Source organism: Pararge aegeria, chromosome 19 (genome assembly GCF_905163445.1).
Source record: "Pararge aegeria chromosome 19, ilParAegt1.1, whole genome shotgun sequence".
Taxonomy (NCBI): domain Eukaryota; kingdom Metazoa; phylum Arthropoda; class Insecta; order Lepidoptera; family Nymphalidae; genus Pararge; species Pararge aegeria.
Window position 1 is genome coordinate 2564570 of NC_053198.1, and position 19047 is coordinate 2583616.

The 19047-nt window shown below is 42.6% G+C and overlaps 1 protein-coding gene across 1 annotated transcript; it reads left to right on the forward strand.

Annotated features, from left to right (window-relative positions):
- The first annotated feature begins 8090 nt into the window (after positions 1 to 8090).
- LOC120631931 (CLIP domain-containing serine protease 2-like) lies at positions 8091 to 18766 on the forward strand. The gene is made up of 7 exons (XM_039901633.1): positions 8091 to 8211; positions 12608 to 12744; positions 13610 to 13793; positions 14360 to 14465; positions 16591 to 16775; positions 17450 to 17551; positions 18358 to 18766. Exons 1-7 carry the CDS (start codon positions 8133 to 8135, stop codon positions 18660 to 18662), a joined length of 1098 nt encoding a protein of 365 aa, XP_039757567.1. The 5' UTR covers positions 8091 to 8132; the 3' UTR covers positions 18663 to 18766.
- Positions 18767 to 19047: the final 281 nt, after the last annotated feature.

Here is a 19047-nt window from a genome sequence, read left to right on the forward strand (position 1 = left end):
CCACAAGTAGGTTGATAATTTGTCCTGGGAGTAACTTTAGGGTTTTATTGGTAATGCCGTCGGGGCCTGGGGCTTTCTTAGAGTGGAAACCCTTGATAATAGTATGAACTTCATCGCAGGTCGTCGGGGCGAGAGGTTCACCATCGGGAGGGGTCGAGAGGATTGTTGCGAGTTCGCTTTCGACTCGCAAGACGTGGGGCCTATCAATGGATACGGTGCTCGGAGAGCATTGGGATTCGAGGCAGTCAGCCATGCATTCAGCCTTATCGATATCTTCAAAGGCGGGCGGAAGGTCGGGGCGTGCTAACGGTGGGAGGGCGGGAGCGCGGGTCATTTTGAGAGCCTTCGCCAGTTTGTAGAACGCACTACGCGATGGCGAGAGCTCCCCCAAGAACCTGTCCCATTGTCCGTGTCGGAGTGCGGTAATGATAGACACTACCTTCCTCTGGGCTCTCCAGAGTTCTAACCGATTCTGTCGTGTCGGATATTTGTCATGCTCCCTATGGGCCCTATTCTTGTTTGTGATTAGCTCTCGCGCGTCCTCCGTGAGTACCATGCGGTAAAATCCGCACGGCATCTCGCGGGAGCATTCGCTCGTAGCGTCACAAACGTGGTTGGTCAGGTGCAGTGAGGCTGCCTGGGCTTGCTCTAATGTCTCTACGACGTCAGGAATTTTAGAGAGGTGCACAGAGTCCTTCGCTTCGAGTAGCCCGGAGAGCTTCTTGAAGTCGATGACTTTACGGGTCGGGAGGATCGCGGGGCCTACGGGGCCTAGCTGTAGTTTGACAGGTCTGTGATCCGAATATAGCTCGGATAGCACTTCCACAGAGTTCACCTGAAGGGTGATATTCTTGAGGAGCGCTATGTCGAGTATGTCCGGTCGGTCGATCGAACTATCCGACATCGGAAAGCGAGTCGGCGAGTCTGGGGCAACTACGATAAAGTTGAGGTCGGGTCGTCTGACAAGTATGTTAAGTTGTCGTCCGTGCGCGTTAGTGGAGCGGGACCAGTCGGTGTGCTTAGCGTTGAAGTCGCCAGCCAAAATGACAGAGTCACCTAAGGAGAGGAGAGCGAGTAAGTCACTCTCTAAAAAGGTTTTGTTCGGTGAGAGATAAACGGATGCTAGTATGATCGACGGATGGCCGGTCATACCCACCTGACATACGGAGGCTTCCATGTTGGTAAGCTGTGGAGGATCGAGAGGAGTGCAGTGAAGAGCCCTTCTGTAATAGATCGCGGTACCACCCAACCGGTTGGTGGTCCGATCATTTCTAATTAAGTTATAATTTCCAACTTTGGGATCGCTTCTACTAGGTTTTAAGAAGGTCTCTTGCACTAGGAAGATATCGATTTGTTGTGCACATATAAATTCACGGATTTGATGCATTTGATCGATAATGCCGTTTGCATTAAAGAAGCTGACTGCCAGGGAGTGTGGTTTTACCCTACCTTTATATGTACTACCCATTAACGGATTGCTTTTTGGATAGTCCCGATGGTTGTTAGGAGGCTAGAGTGCTCACGCATAGCCTGGTTGAGGGAGACCTTTGCCTTTGCAAAGAATACTTTTACCTCGTTCATGTCAACCGCAGACACGAGGTACTGGATGAAGTCCAGGGGGTCCATATCCGGAGATAGGTGCATGGGCGAGGGCGCTGAGGCCGGGTGGGCCGCTGCCGGTGCGGTGGCCTGAGGGGCTACCGGCAACGGTGCGGGGGCGGGGGCGGAGGCGCTAGGCGCTCCGTTAAGGGGCTTGGCCCATGCGCTGGTAGCGGGTACCGGCGCTGGGACGAAGCGTTGCGCGGGCTGTGCTGCGGGTCTCCGAGCCGGCGGCGGACCCCTGCGCCGTGTAAACTGCGGCGCCTTTGGGCATCCGCGATAATTCGCGGGGTGCCCTTGGGTGTAGCAGAGTACACAGCTCGGTGGTTCGTCGACGGTCGGGTCCCGTCGGGAGCAATCGGCGGTGCCGTGGTCGCCCAGGCACTTGACGCACCTAGGGCGGGCGAAACAATTCCTTGCGGAATGGCCGTACAGTTGGCATCGGTGGCACTGGCCGACCTTGCCTCTGTTATGGGGCTTCTCGATAGTGAGTCCTGAAAGGTGGCACACTTTTTCGAGATTGTAAATCTCTTTACCTTCGGGGGAAAGTTCTAATAAAACGAGAACCATCTCGTAGACATATTTCGTCCTGGTATTGTACATCCTATGTACCTCCAGGACAGGTAGATTTTGCGACAAAAGGTCGGCTTTTATTACCTCGGAGCTAATCTCCTTCGGTAATCCTTTAATGACGACGCGGAGAATGCGTTCGTCTCTTAGGGCGTAGGTATGAAAACCTATATTATGCTCTCTGAGCATTGAAGTTAGCCGACGGTGGTCGTCGGAGGATAGGCACTGTACTCTAATGCCTATAGCGGTGGATCGGGCACCGGTGAAGCCGATGCCGTTCGCTTCAAGAAGCGGGATGATTTTCATCCATGCGAGCTTGTCGCGGATGAAGAGAGGTGGGATTCTATCCCTGGGTTGGGGTTGCTCCTCCATAGGGGAGTCTTCGGGCTCGTCTTCGTCCGCAGGGGAAGCCTGGGACGCTGCGCGAGGCGCTGCGCGGGGCGCTTGGGACTGGGTCTTAGTTGGGCGGTCCGTTACCACTTTCTTTGGCGGGTTCGCCTTGGATTTGGAAGCTTTAAGCTTCCGCTTTTTAGCACCGACGACGGTGAAGCCGTCGTCGGTCTCGGATGATGCCGGGGAGGTAGATTCTTCGATCGCTATCGCAGGGATAGCGACCGGGTCGTCGGTAATCGGCTCTGCGGGAGCCGGGGATTGCGGGCTGTCCGTGAACACTCTAGGCCTAACAGTCCTAAAGCGGTTTAGGTAACCCGCGTTATTCTCCTGGAGGTCCTTTAAGAGGGCCTCCAGATTAAGGTCGGAGTCGGCGAGGGCCATGGCGGCCCCCGGGGTAGCGGTTGACCTCCCTGCCATGCAGGGAGGTGTGTGCCTAAAAAAAGGGTGTGGCCCTATGGGGCCTCGCCTTTAGGTGACGAGGGTGTTAAACTACGCTAATAATAACACGTGTACTTACAGGAATCCTAGACCCTAGAACTACACTGCACTACCACAACGCAGAAACGGACACTGATTTCCACTGACACTTTCACCTCGAGCAATCGGTTGCGAGACAGACATCCGTACGGGACGGATGCGCGAGTCGGAATGAGAATTTATGACGGTACAGTGCTTGGTTTTATAGGAGGGTCGGTATCGGTGGGGGATGCGGCTAACACGGCCTCTCCTGACGAAGGGTCGTCCCTGACCCGTTGATATGGTGTGGTGCTGGGGGCAGCATCAGCCAACGCCAATGGTCCTGCCTCAGGATCAAAATACAACAGAGGCATGGAGGATCCGGTGCCCGATCCCGGTGCTGCGGAGTCTGACGGACTTTCTTCAGTTTCATCATCTGTAGGGAAACCAACATGTTAGAAAGAAGATCCAGCGTACCAGAAGTTGTCACAATCAGCTCAGTCTTCTTTCACTATAACGCTTTCACACAATCCATACGTCACGCAACTCAGATCATCTTAAACACAGTCTTACAAACATCACCTCAGAGACGTCTCAAAATAAAAAAATAGGGCCCTGTTACTCTTATCCTTGTTCTTCGTTGACACCTCCAGGCGGCAGCCGTCTGCCAAACACTGACCGCTTCGTCGACCGCCCCATGGCTGGTTGCAGATGTCATCTCCAACGCGCTCACGCGTTCACCCAATCAAGGGTCTACTGTCCGACTGAGTGCTTAGCACTGCTGACTACGGACCAGTCAACACAACTTGGACGTCCGACTGAGTGCTTAGCACTGCTGACTACGGACCAGTCCACACAACTTGGACCTCGCGTTAACACACATGCGTGCCTTCACGCCGACGGTTACTCTTAACCGTCTACCCGACTAGGTGCCTCGCACCTCTCACGGGTCTGCCAACCGAGCCATTTACCTTAACCCACCACCACTACCTACGACGCTGTCGATCGCCATCCACTATTCTAACACAGCTTAAGCTAACCTTTGAAATTTACTAACCGTGTTTTAAATTGAGTTTACTACTTTTAATTTGTCCTATTCCGCTAAGAGGTCTTTCTATGAGAGAGAGAGAGAGAGAGAGAACCTACCTACCTACCTACCTATACATGTGGGAATATAGGTCTTGTTCATTTTTGTTACTAAATAGGATAGCGACAAACAGAGCCACAAGCAGTGTTTAAATGCGATTAAGATAAAATCGGTTGCATTCTTATTGCCAAAGAACGCAGCACACGTCTCCGGACACCACTCGCCCGCCAAGGCACCATGTATTGCGCAGCCGCTTGCGTCGTTTTCCCATAGCTGCCGCTCAACAGCTTGAGCTCGTAACGACCGCTCGGCAGTGCGCCGACCACTCTATACGGACCGCGCATCCCAGGATCAAATTTTCCTGTCAACTGAGAAATTTTATCACAAACACAAGATCACCAACCGCATACTGACGAGGTGGATGCCTATGCCGATTCGAATACTCGTTCCTGGCGACCTTGGTTTTCTCGAAGGAGTTGTCTCGTCCTGTGCCTCATAACCGATGCTACTGGCGTCTGTGTGAACCTCGGTGGGTAATTTATGATCAAAGATAGCCAAGATTGGCTCGCTGGTCAAGTGTCGGATGAGGTCTTGGCGTACCTTTTCTTGTTCGTCTCCCCAGTGAAATGATACCCCTTTTCATGTCACATAGGCGATGCACCCAGTCTTGGTTGCGTAGTCTTTAATATAACGGCAAAAATAGCCAGCGAGACCTAGGAATTGCCTTACCTGTTTGACATTCCCTGGTGGTGGAGTCTTCGCCAGTGCTTCCACTTTTCTGGGGCTCGGCTTAACCTGACCTTGACTCACTACTCTACCAAGATATTCAACCTCGGTGGTAAGGAAGTCGCATTTTCGAAGGTTGATTGAGAACCCCGCAAACGTGAGAGTATTCAGTACACGGCGCAGCAGCTCAATGCCTTTAGGAACAGAGTTGCTAAGGAGCAATACATCGTCGACATAAACTAACACCTTACCTTCATCTATGAGAGCGCGACCTACGATTACGTCGATCAACACTAGTCGAACGTGACAGAGTCCTATCACGGGAATTTGCCCTATCGCTATAATGGCGTAGTGGCGTTAGACTTCTCTAATAGCTACGCGAATGTGATCGTGATCTACTGCGCGTTTTACCACGCTTACTTGTGCGCTAAGGGCTCCGCGAGTGGCAGCGAGCCCGGCCACGCGAGCCACTTTTCGAGCTATCTCTTGATTGACCACGTGGCATTATACCAATCCGATAAAAAGGTTAGTTATACACAAAACATTCATTTGTATGAACGACTTGGAATATTCTATTTTTATATGCAAGGCGGAATAATAACAATACACTCATTCAATGTCGAAATAATAACAATATCAATAGTTCATTTTTTATCAATAGTTCAATTCTTTATTACTCCAGCAATGTTTTGACAATATCCAGATTATTGACAAAAATATAGGTTATATAGGTTAGTCCAATTTCGAGAAATAGATGTTAGGCAGCATTCGGGAAACTTCGAGATACCTTCTTATCCAAAATACCTAAGTGCCTGATGACCACAGTCGTGTTGCCAGTGATGACTTATGGTTCCGAAACTAGGCAATGGAGAGAGTTGAGATCCAATCAGGAGACCCGCAGAAGAACTAGAGTTACCGACATAGCTCATCAGCTCACATTGTTGTATCGGACTATATTTTTATCATTATTTCATAATCGAGTACCTACTTGTATGATTAAACACATGTTTAAGTGGGTTTCACTAACGGGTTTTTAATTATTTTTAACCGACTTACAAAAGAATAGGTTCTCAATTCGGTAGTATTTTTTTTACTTTTTCATTTGATAAAGTTCGATATTTATGATTTCTCTTATAAAATAATGTATAAAGCATTGCCGAACGAGTGGTGTGGAAAATATAATAATAAATAATAATAATAATAAATAAACTACGACAAGACACACATCGCTATCTAGCCCCAAAGTAAGCGTAGCTTGTGTTATGGGTACTGAGATGACTGATGAATATTTCTATGAATAATATTCATAAATACTTATAATATACAGATAAAAACCAAGACACTGAAAAACATTCATGTTCATCACACAAACATTTTTCCAGTTGTGGGAATCGAACCCACGGCCTTGGACGCGGAAAGCAGGGTCACTGCCCACTGCGCCACTCGGCTGTCAATATCGAAGCAATTGTTGTGTCGGACTGCAGTTTTACGCTTATTTTTCAATAGAGTAGGTACTTACATAATTGAAAACATTTAAGTACGTTTATAATTATTTTTAACATACTTACAAAATAATATGAGGTTATCATTTCTGTTGTATTTTTTTTTTTTTATTTGATACCGTTCGATATTTATGATTTAACTTATATAAAGAATGTATGAAGCATTTCTGAACCAGTGGTGTGGAAAATATCTAAGCAATTGTTGTGCCGGACTGTATTTTTACCCCCGACGCAAAAAGAACGGGTGTTATAAGTTTGAAGTGTCTGTGTGTGTTTGTCTGTGAAAATGTATTTCGTGAACCGATGAACAAATTTTTATCGTGTTTTTTTTTGTTTGAAACGTGAATTAGTCGGTGTTCTTAGCTCTGATGAAAATCGGCCGAAGATGTGAGATAACATATTTTTTCACTACTTCCTCAATATGATTGTCAAAAATAGGGCTTGATTAGTAGAATAATATAAACTACTAGCGGAACCCAGCGCCATCTGTCGGGCTGATTTGTGAATCTAAACCATCCAGGGTGCCACCCAAACGCGTACCAAAAAATTCATTCAAATCGGTCCAGCCGTCTAGGAGGAGTTCACTGACATACACACGCACACAAGAAATATATATATAAAGATAACAAATTTCAAATCCAAGATGGCCGCTACCACAAAATGGCGCATTAAATATTTTTCACGTCTCCCTCAATATGAGTGTCAAATGAAAGGGCTTTACGAGACTAGTAGCATAATATTTCATATACAGAAAGACAGGTTTTTTAATTTTTAAATTTTAACTTTATATATTACTAGTCAGTTGGCCGGGACTTCGCCCTCGATGAAATTTTTACGTTAAGTTTATTAATTTTTAAATTAAATCAGGTCACAGTCAGAAATAAATACATATTTTCTATACTTTGATATTAAATTTGATTTATAAAAGCAAAGCTTAAGAATACACTTAAAAAAACTACTTACGCATATAAATAAATGAAATTAGTGTGCACCCCAGCACGGCTAACATTTGCAGGAGACAATTATATCCCCGGGATAAGGAATTAAATGTATCTTCTCCCACAGCTTTATCAACTCTCAGAGCTCTGGCACACAAGTGGGAATAATATCCATAAAATGTGCATTAATAAACGGGGGTAAACTTCTCCTTTTCCATGTTCCAGCGATTTAGCAGGTGGGCACGTTAATTATATCCCTTGTGAGGTGATATAATTGGGGGATATAACTTTTATCTCCCGTCCGTGCTAGCCCTGCAGAATGAATTAAGCGAATGCCCACGACTCCCGTCTGTGTAGAATTCCTGATTACACGGAGCTTGAGCGTGACCTATGCCCTTCTCAAGAAAGAAAGCTACCGGCATATTTCAATTTCCTTAAACTCGGTTCAATAATATATTGTTTAATTTTATTATTTAAAACTGATAACCTAAATACCGATTTCCATGTATCCAACTTCAAAAACATAGGACTTTCATACAAACTGTCAACCCAATTTTTAGCCCTTTAGGAAGATAATTTCTCAGAACTTTTTCTTAGCTGACATCTACATCCTAAAATAATACCTACCTTGCAAATTACATCTTTGAGATTTCGTGATTAGTCCAGTAGGTTTCGGTTTTACATCATCGTATTTAGATTATCCATATTAACCTATCGAGTACTTAAAAAACATATTTAAGTGGGTTTATTTCTATTTGATAACGTTGGAATGATATTATAGGGTAACAATATCACGTTATCAGTTGTTAGTGCCGCTACGTAGTGGGCAGTTCCCGCCAGTAGCATAAAATATACAGAAAAATGATGAATATTCTGTACAGAGCTTGTTTTATTGTTATATGTGCTGTCGCTATCTTGCCAGTTCACGCCACAGATTATCGTAAGTAATCAGTTGTTTTTTACATCGTAAGATAAAAAATCTATCGTGGGGAAATCCCGAGGGATGCCCACGCGCTTATAGGAGGATCCGCACCACGCAGAGTTTTATTTTTTATTCCATTACAAGCGCTACTAACCCTTGACTGCAATCTCCTGGTAACTTCTTCATACATGCACAAAAGCTCTGCCTACCCTAAAGTTGATACATAACTGGTATAGGAGGAGAATTTTAGCTGTTTTATGCAATTTTCCTGCGGTAAGAAACCCAGTGCACGCCACTGGTTCTGTAGCAGGTATACAACGTGTAAACTTTAGAACACCTTTTCGAAAAAATCGAATGCATCAGCTTTTTGCTACTACTATGTGTCGGTCTCCATAATTTAGAATGACACAATCATATAACGAGAACTTTAATAATATAGACATTATTTCAACATGAATAGGCGCATTTAAGAAGTTGGTCATAGATCGTTTAAAATAGTCTTATAATTAAATTAATATACTAGTATTCCGGGTGATCAATTACTGTTACAGACAAAGTTTTGCGATCACAATATATTAATAAATAATTATAACATTTCCTTCCTACATTTTTATTTGTTAGTATTTTTGTAGAACTAGTTGCAACAATAATGTTTTATTAGGTTTTGAATAAGCCCACTTAACAAATATTTCTTGTAATATGTGGTTTACGCAGTTGACGCCGCAGTGAGTAATTATTTGTACTACATATATTGTATACCAATGTGTAATTGGAGATGATGATGAGGATGATGATCTTGGAGATGTCTCTTAAAAAGTTCAAAGTTTGTATTAAACGTAAGCTTATAGAAAAATCCTATTATAGTATAAAGGACTACGTAAACGATAAAAAACATTGGGTGTAAATTATTGCTCTAACCAGGTTGCTCTTCTAATAATTTAAAATGACATTGTGAGATGGCGATAACAAAAAAAAAATAAAAACACCCGGCTAAGTTTGTTGTGGGCTTCTTCTTAGACCGGGACGCGTTTGGAACCCTCGTAGCTTTAGTTTTAAGTTTACGAATGTGGTTATCGCCATCATCTCACTACCGTGTAATTCTTGTGTACGCATCAAAAGTGCCACCTGTGGGCCTATACTTGAATAAAGATATTTTTGACTTTGACTTTGACTTTAATGTGATACTGGTTTTGTTGTTGTGAACCCAAATAAATAAATGACAACCAAAATAATACTTCACACGCTTTAGAGGTACATTATGTACTGTCGCTGAGACTTATCTGTGAAACCGAAAACCTAATAGTTTTTGAGTAAACCACTGCCAGAAAGAAGAAACCACTGCTAGAAAGAAATCAACGGCCATAAATTCACATGCAAAATTTAAATCATGTCCCTTCCTGTATTTTATTAGGTAAGCGTCGCGTAGCGTAGGTAATACAAAAATACTCGTATGTGCATTTTTTATATGCGTCGAATAAATTTTTATTTAATTGATTTAATCAAGGAAGAAAACTTCGCCTGTTACTTCAAGAGCTTAGGAAACAGGTATATATCTGGAGGAGACTGGAATAGTAAACACACTTTTTGGGGCTCCAGATTAATAACGACGCGAGGTCGAGAGCTTAAAAAATGCATAGATAGTCTCCATCTAACTGCCTTATCTACAGGAGAACCAACCTACTGGCCGACAGATCGTAATAAAATACCCGACTTGCTAGACTTTTTCATTATAAAAGGACTCTCTCATATGCATTACATTGCAGAGTCATGTCTCGACACATCATCTGACCACTCGCCGGTTATAGGCACATTTAGTACAAGTGCAATTCAAAAAAAGACACATCAGGCACTTTGTAATTATAAAACGGATTGGGATTCATTTTGTGACTTCCTTGAGAGCAATATTGATCTCAAAGTACGACTAAAATCAGAAACTGACATTGATGAGGCATCGTTTTATGTCACAAATAAAATACAAGAAGCGGCTTGGAGATCAACACCAGATCTAACGATGAGGAACAGGATTCCGAACATTCCACTTAAAATACGGAAACTTTTAGAGAAGAAAAGGAAACTTCGACGTCGCTGGCACACAAGTAGATTCACTGAAGATAAAACAGCATTCAATAAAGTGGCCAAAGAATTAAAAACAACGGTCACAGATAATTGTAATAACGCTTATCAACACAAGCTCTCCACCCTATCAGCCAGTGGAAGGGATGGCTACACCCTTTGGAAAATCACAAAGGATCTTAAGAGGCCCAAGCGACCGATCCCGCCACTCAGACTACCATCAGGTGACTGGGCTCGGACGCCTATTGAAAAAGCCGAACTTTTTGCACAATACTTGAGCGAAGTATTTGAACCCAATAACTCCACAAACGAAGAGTTTGATGCAATAGTTGAAGCAGTAATAAACAGCGATCAACAATTGTCGATGCCTCTAAAGTTAGTTACGCCAAAGGAATTAATCCGAACTATACGGAACCTAGAGAATAAAAAAGCTCCCGGTTTTGATCTTATCACTGGTGAGATCCTAAAACATCTACCAAAGAAAACAATAGTCTTTCTTACCATGCTTTTTAATGCTATTATGCGAGTGCAATATTACCCGAAAATATGGAAGATTTCCCACATCTGCATGATACCAAAACCTGGCAAAGTACCAACGGAACCTTCTTCTTATAGGCCCATTAGCTTGTTACCTATAATATCAAAAGTATTTGAAAAGATCTTATTAAATAGAATGAAACCAATACTAATTGAACCACATATAATGCCAGATCACCAATTTGGGTTCAGGGAACAGCATTCAACTGTAGAGCAGGGACACAGGGTGGCACATAAAATAAGAGAGACTTTAGAAAGAAAAGAATATTGCTCCGCAGTATTCTTGGACATACAACAGGCTTTTGATAGAGTTTGGCATGAGGGGCTTTTGTACAAACTGAAAACTTTGCTCCCAAATTCTCTATACATGATCCTAAAATCTTATCTTAGTGGAAGAAGATACCAGGTAAAATTCGAAGACGAACTCTCCAACATTTACAATATCAAAGCATCAGTACCACAGGGCTCAGTGCTTGGACCAATCCTTTATTCAATCTATACAGCTGATCTGCCGTCCACTTCAGAGGTAGAAACAGCAACGTACGCTGATGATACAGCATGTCTAGCAAGTGACATTTACCCTGACAGAGCATCTCAAAAGTTGCAAATTCATCTAGATAAAATCGATCAGTGGCTCTCAAAGTGGCGGATTAAATACAGTGCCTCAAAGTCAAAGCACATCACCTTTACGTTGCGCAAAGACAGTTGTCCACCAGTTACAATGGGTGGCAAAGAGTTACCGAGTGAAACAACTGTTAAATATCTGGGCCTACATTTGGACAGGAGACTGACCTGGGCACACCATGTCAAAAATAAGCGTAAAGAACTGAACTTTCAATACCATAGCTGGAACTGGCTAATAGGGCATCAGTCACCCTTATCCCTGAACAACAAGTTACTAGTATATAAGTGCGTAATAAAACCTATTTGGACCTATGGCATAGAACTCTGGGGATCAACTAGCAACTCCAACCTTGAGATACTCCAGAGGTTCCAAAACATTGTCCTTAGAGCAATCTCTGGTGCACCATGGTTCACACGGAATGACGAAATTCACAAATATTTGGAAATACCAACCATCAAAGAGGAAGTGAACAAATACTCCAAGAAACACAAACTCAGACTCGAGAAACATCCCAATATCTTGGCACAGAGACTGCTTACAGACACAAATACTAAACGCCTGAAGAGATGGCACATACTAGACTTGGACGAAAGATAAAGCTTTACTTACCGGACCATAATTAACTCTATAGGGGAGGATATTCACTGGAATACCCCTCAAAATGAAACAGCATGTAAACATACAATCTGATTATGGCTGGAAAAGCCGATGGCAGATAGATATAATGTAATAAAAAAAAAAAAAAAAAAAAAAAAAAAAAAAATTGATTTAATCGATTAGTCTTAATAGCTTTCTTTGTTTCTTCACGTCTTGTTCACACTTTTATGTTATTGACTCTTTTACATATTTATTAATTCAAAATACCTAATTATTACTATGTTGAATCGAATACAGTTCTATTTCAAAATGTTATGTTTATGTAATATTTGTGGCCTTAGATTCAAGTGAAACTATTCATTAATATATTTTTATTGTAACGCTGGGCCAGCGTGGTGGACTACGGCGTAAACAGCTTCTCATTGTGGGAGGGGACCCGTGCTCTGTAGTGGGCCGGTAATGGGTTGGTATGATGACTCTAACCAATGTTCTTTACAGTGTACTTTAACAACGTTACGAATACTTTAGCGGTACGGAATTTCAGCAAAGACTCAGTGGTTCAAACTTATGTTCTTATTTCAGGGTGCGGAGGCAGAGTGAAATGCATCCCCTTCCAAGAGTGCAAAGGAATGTATGGAACACTGACGAAGGCTTATGCTTTACCTTTGAGAAAATTGGCTAAGAAACTTCACTGTGGATTCAAAGATAAAGAGCCGCTGGTATTACTTTTATATTTTTACATTGCAGTGCGTGCCTCCCAGAGCTAAGATTTAGCTTCTTTATTTTTTCTTTACATGTTATAAAAGAAAATCCTCCACCGCGTCTGTCCGTCACCCTGGGCGATAAATACTGAAAAACTACCGAATGGATTTTCATACGGTTTTCACTAATGAACAGAGTGACTTATGCGAAAGGTTTTAGTGTATACTTTATTGTGGTTTTCTGCAAATTGGCTGAAATATAACGGTGATTGTTAAAGATGTCATACCAACTTGGGGCGTTACTGGCGTACGCAGCGAAAATAAACGATGATATATAAAAATTATCACCTACAAAAAAGACCGCCAGGCTGTGATTAATTTACAATAACCGCTTTTTGTTATAATTTGTCAATCAAAACACGGGTACAATCGAAAGATGGGGAAATTCCTATCACGATACTAATCCATCCATGATATTAATATAAATTTGAAATTAAAAAACCGCCGGCTTTCAATCTAGTCTACATTATTCTGCAATTCAAGCCCTTTCATTTTATATCTCTAAATAATGTAAATGCCATTTTGTGGGAGCGGAAGATTTGAAATTCGTCGGACATCAAATTACTTCATAGTAAATGATAATAAAATAAAAATCAGTCCATCCGTTCGGGAAACACGATGCCACTACTGCCATGTGTAATGAACTTATTAGTCAGTCAAGTTCACATTACGGTACTTTTTTTTAGTATTTGACTGTCCGAACAGGTGGCCCGCCCTCATTGTAAGTGGGAAACTGTCACAACATAAACATTACATAAACAAAGCAACACTTTGCAGGGCACAGATAAATATTGAATGAACATTGAACGACATGTCCTTTTAGGTATGCTGCCCTCCAGTGTTATCCTTTGTACCTGAACCAAAAACGCCAAAGTCGCCTCCCCACAGCAGCAGAGAAATAGCGCTACCCAGTCAATGCGGCTTGGAATACGCCGACAGAATCTACAGCGGCCAGATCACTGAACTAGACGAACACCCGTGGATGGCTCTACTTCAAAATAAACAATGTTAGTGGTTGATATCATTTTATTTCTTCCAACATCTATCTTATACTATAAATTATACTTTAGCTTTATATATAATATACTGTTATACCAAGGCCGTGGGTTCGATTCCCACAACTGGAGAGTGTTTGTGTGATGAACATGAATGTTTTTCAGTGTCTGGGTGTTTATCTGTATATTATAAGTATTTATGTGTATTATATTCATAAAAAAATATTCATCAGCTGTCTCAGTACGCATAACACAAGCTACGCTTACTTTGGGGCTAGATGGCGATGTGTGTATCGTCGTAGTATATTTATTTATTTATTTATTTAATAAAGCTAAAGAAACTTTTTTAAACGCGCTAATTTCGCTAATTAAACGTTGCACTTCACGATCGATTCAATAAATAAAACATAGTTGGCTGGATCTTGCTCATTATAGGAAATCTAAAAGCGACATTTGATATTGCGACTTAAGAGATGCACAGCGCCATCTAGTATGCAATTTCGAACTAAATTGAATCGGGCCTTCTTTTTGGTTCGCCAATTATTACTTTTAAAAAAACCTTAATTTTTTATGTACAGCTGTACTGGACGGTTTCTACTGCGGTGGATCGCTGATCTCGTCCAGATATGTCGTGACTGCAGCGCATTGCATCCAGGGACCCATGCTGCCCAGTAGGTGGAAAGTGTGAGTACACCAGCCTCCAGGGGCTCGTGTTGCCCAGTTGGTAGAAAGTGTGAATACACCAGTCTCCAGGGACCCATGCTGCCAAGTAGGTTTAAAGTGTGAGTACACCTACTTGGCAGCATGTGTGTGTTGCCCAGTTGGTAGAAAGTATGAGTACACCATTCTTCCGGGACCCATGCTGCCCAGTAGGTGTAAAGTGTGAGTACACCAGCCTCTAGGGACTCGTGTTGCCCAGTGTGTAGAAAGTATGAGTACACCATTCTTCCGGGACCCATGCTGCCCAGTAGGTGTAAAGTGTGAGTACACCAGCCTCTAGGGACTCGTGTTGCCCAGTGTGTAGAAAGTATGAGTACACCATTCTTCCGGGACCCATGCTGCCCAGTAGGTGGAAAGTGTGAGTACACCAGCCTCTAGGGACTCGTGTTGCCCAGTGTGTAGAAAGTATGAGTACACCATTCTTCCGGGACCCATGCTGCCCAGTAGGTGTAAAGTGTGAGTACACCAGCCTCTAGGGACTCGTGTTGCCCAGTGTGTAGAAAGTATGAGTACACCATTCTTCCGGGACCCATGCTGCCCAGTAGGTGTAAAGTGTGAGTACACCAGCCTCTAGGGACTCGTGTTGCCCAGTGTGTAGAAAGTATGAGTACACCATTCTTCCGGGACCCATGCTGCCCAGTAGGTGTAAAGTGTGAGTACACCAGCCTCTAGGGACTCGTGTTGCCCAGTGTGTAGAAAGTATGAGTACACCATTCTTCCGGGACCCATGCTGCCCAGTAGGTGTAAAGTGTGAGTACACCAGCCTCTAGGGACTCGTGTTGCCCAGTGTGTAGAAAGTATGAGTACACCATTCTTCCGGGACCCATGCTGCCCAGTAAGTGGAAAGTGTGAGTACAGCAGTCTTCAGGGATCCATGCTGCCCAGCAGGTGGAAAGTGTAAGTACACCAGTCAACCTCGTTGGGTTAGTAGCTACCATGTGCGACTGTCGAGTATGGGGCCCTGGGTTCGATCCTCGGATCGGGCCGATGAATTATTAATATAAAATATTATCAATAATGAATATAAGATAAATTTTTATAAGGTTTTTCTATAAAAAAAAATATGTACCAGCCCGGAGTTTGAAAATTGGTGGTTATTTACCCTGTGCCTCGGTGAACAAAGCAAGCTACTGATTCCAAATTCAACTAGGTAGTGGCATCTGAGCCTTGCACAATTCTCTTAATATAAGTTAAGCCCCATTTTTATATAGAGAAAATGCCTGACGCATGCCACTCCGTTGGGGGATAGTTATGTGAGTCTTGCACCCACTAAAACTGTGTGTTCCTCAACGGACCTAGGTACGGTGAACACGCAAGTACCTACGTACTTGCGTGTTCACCGTACTCTCGCTAGGGTTTTGGCCACCCCTAATATATGGCGGATCCCATCGCTGTCAGAAGCCTAGTCGCTGTTAATCGCTCAAGGGAGGCTACATGGCACACCGCACATATAACGCTAAACCTTAACAATAGCGCTATAGCCCTAATATGTAGGCCAAATATAAGCACTTTTTAAACGTAAAGTCTGTCTCTCTGTAGTGACTCTACCACCGGTTCGGAAGGCAGATTCTACCGAGAAGAAGCCGGCAAGAAACCGCCAGTTGCTTTTTTCCAACATCAACAATTTACATTTTACATTTTAACATTCATTTTTCTATCTTGTGAGAGATGAAAGTGGAGCCGGATGCTTCCAAGCAACCTTGTCATTAAGAAATTCATCAATTGTATAGTAACCTATAAAAATTTCAGTAATATAAATAAAGTGTATAAGAATCCAAATCTTTTTACCATCCAACCGCGAGGCACCGTAAGGATCTGCATCCCTACGTGGTCGATATACCGCGGTCAACTACGAAGCGCTTTGCATCTTCGTTTTTGATCCGCACCGCTAGGATCTGGAATGCCCTTCCAGCTTCCATTTTCCCCAGTGCCTACAATATGAGTACCTTCAAATCAAGAGTGAATAGAGATCTTCTAGGCAAACGCGCTCCACCTTAGGCTGCATCATCCATAACCATCAGGTGTGATTGCAGTGAAGCGCTCGTCTATAAACATAAAAAAAAAAATTAAAAGAATCACGAACTTTCAGAACCCACGTCCGGCTCGGGGAGTGGAACACTTCCAGCGTCTGGGACTGCTTCCGTGGCGCCTGTAACAAGGCACTGGATGTACCGGTGGAGCAGTCGATAGTGCACGAGGGTTACGAACGATACGACCTGAACCAGTTCAACGATATTGCGCTTCTAAGGCTTGCGCATGTTGTACCTTTCAGTGGTTAGCAGTTATTTTACGTATCCTGTCCCAAAAAAATCGGCCTTAGATGCCCATGAGGTTTTGCTGGCTCACAATAATCATCACTTCAACTGATCGATGTCCAATGCTGGATAAACTAGAAGGTCTTTTGTAAGTCGGTCTGTGGGTCGGTCATCGGTCTCCATTTTAAAACAGTGGTCGCCATTCCAGTACCTTGAAACGTCAACGTCCATCGGTCTTTCGAGCAATGTTTCCTGCCCATCGCGACTCGTTGACCTATTATTATTAAACTCTTTATTTGTATACCACAACATTAACATATACAAAATAAAAACAGAAACCTAAAGAAAGAAGTAGAATACAAAATGCGGCCTTATCGCTCAATAACGATCTCTGCCAGGCAACCTTTGTGGGTAACACTTGTTTCTCTACGGATCTCCTCATTTATTTTATATCACTTAAGAGATATAAATAAAGTCGAAGGACGTGCCCTTGCATGCCCTGTCACACTGTGAAGTGTTGCTCTGACTATCCACAGTCCATCAGGAGGGCCATCTACGTGATTCATTTATAATAAATAAAAAAAAATTCTCTTCATTGCAATACCAACTGTCCGTGTGTAGTCTAAGATAGTATCTGGCCAACCTTAGGAGTATGGTAGAGATCAAATCATCGGCTTTTTGTTTTTTTTTCAGATTTTATAAGCCCAATCTGCCTTCCCACGAATCCATCGCTGAAAAAAAACACATTCGAGGGATGGGAATTGGTGGTGGCGGGGTGGGGGAAAACTGGAAAGAGTAAGTTTCCCAGCATTTGATGTTGGCGCCATTTTGTTCAGCCGATCCAGCCAAATTTAGATTATTTATAAGTTCCATGTTATGTTGGCAGCGTGGATAGCTTTATTAACAAATCTAAATTATAATATAATTCATTTTACAACGTTTAAGAGTTCACAACCATACAATATCACCTCAACCCATATAGTATTTTTTTACTGAGTTTTTGATATTTTTGTAGAGATTTTTTTTTACAGTTTCGTTTGATTATTTACTAGCTGTTGTCATAATTTAACAATTCACGACAGATGTCTAAAATAAAATGAAAAAATTTAAAAATAAATGAATTAACTCAAAGTTTAAAGAAAAAACGCGACGAGAGTATTGAAAAATGCCCAATAATTTTAATAGTTTTTAAATTATTATAAAACAACATGATATAACTTACAATTTCTCATAACAACATTGCATATACGTGTATATGTTGATATCGCCACCATGTCATCTCATCACCCCACTATAGGCCCACTACAGAGCACGGGTCTACTCCCACAATGAGAAGTGGGTAAGGCCGTAGTCCACCACGCTTGCCCAGTGCGGATTGATGGACTTATGTTTATGTACAATCATGTAAATGTAAAGTACCTAAGCAAAACAGTTCACCTTCACACAAAAATCAAAAATTGACTATAGTTTAGTGTCTAAGTAGACTTACTTTAGAGTGTCTGTTTATTGTGACGGTGTGCGCGCGCATCGTAATAAATTACTCTCATCATTTTTCCCTAACGCGCCAAAAGAAGTATAACTTCAACTTTAAATAATTTCAGGTGAGTACTCTCCCGTGAAGTTGAAATTGACAGTGCCCGTTGTAAAGAACCCAACTTGTAAGATAATTTACAAGTTGTCAATGAGAGATGTCGACGAGAATCAAATTTGTGCTGGTGGAGAGGAACACAAGGATTCCTGCCGAGGAGATTCGGGCGGCCCTCTGATGGGTCAGGTGCATGGGAACTGGATGCTGCTGGGTGTGGTGTCGTACGGACCTTCGCCATGTGGAAGCCCTGGGTGGCCGGGTGTCTACACCAGGGTCACAAACTATGTGGACTGGATACTTGCCAATTTGCGAGCGTAACATTTGCAGTTCAGCACTGCTAGCAGAAAGGAGACATTTACTTCTCCTGAATTTTATCTTCTCCCTCATTTTTCTCATCTCGGAATACAACGGTGGAAATAATATCCATATAATAATATATGATAGTAGATATAGTGAAATTAAAAAAATATATATAATAAAAATATAATATAGAACATATAATACTTTCAATATAGTGCATTATAAGTACTATTCAAGCCCGTGCAAAAAGTATTTAAGTGAGTTTTTGACGACCACCCTGGCGTAACGGTGAGCGCTGTGAATGTACTTAAGTACGAGGCAATTTGGAAATTTATGTTCTGTTTCTGAATTTCCTCTGGTTAGGTCTACTGGGAGGGTTTGGCCGTGGCTAGTTACCTCCCAA

Excerpts from the sequence above, each read along its gene's own strand:
- LOC120631931 (XM_039901633.1), top strand. The coding sequence starts at position 8,133 with ATGATGAATATTCTGTACAGAGCTTGTTTTATTGTTATATGTGCTGTC. Across the intron at positions 13,794-14,359 it reads TCTACTTCAAAATAAACAAT|CTGTACTGGACGGTTTCTAC; the intron begins GTTAGTGGTTGA and ends TTTTATGTACAG. Across the intron at positions 17,552-18,357 it reads GTGGGGGAAAACTGGAAAGA|GTGAGTACTCTCCCGTGAAG; the intron begins GTAAGTTTCCCA and ends AAATAATTTCAG.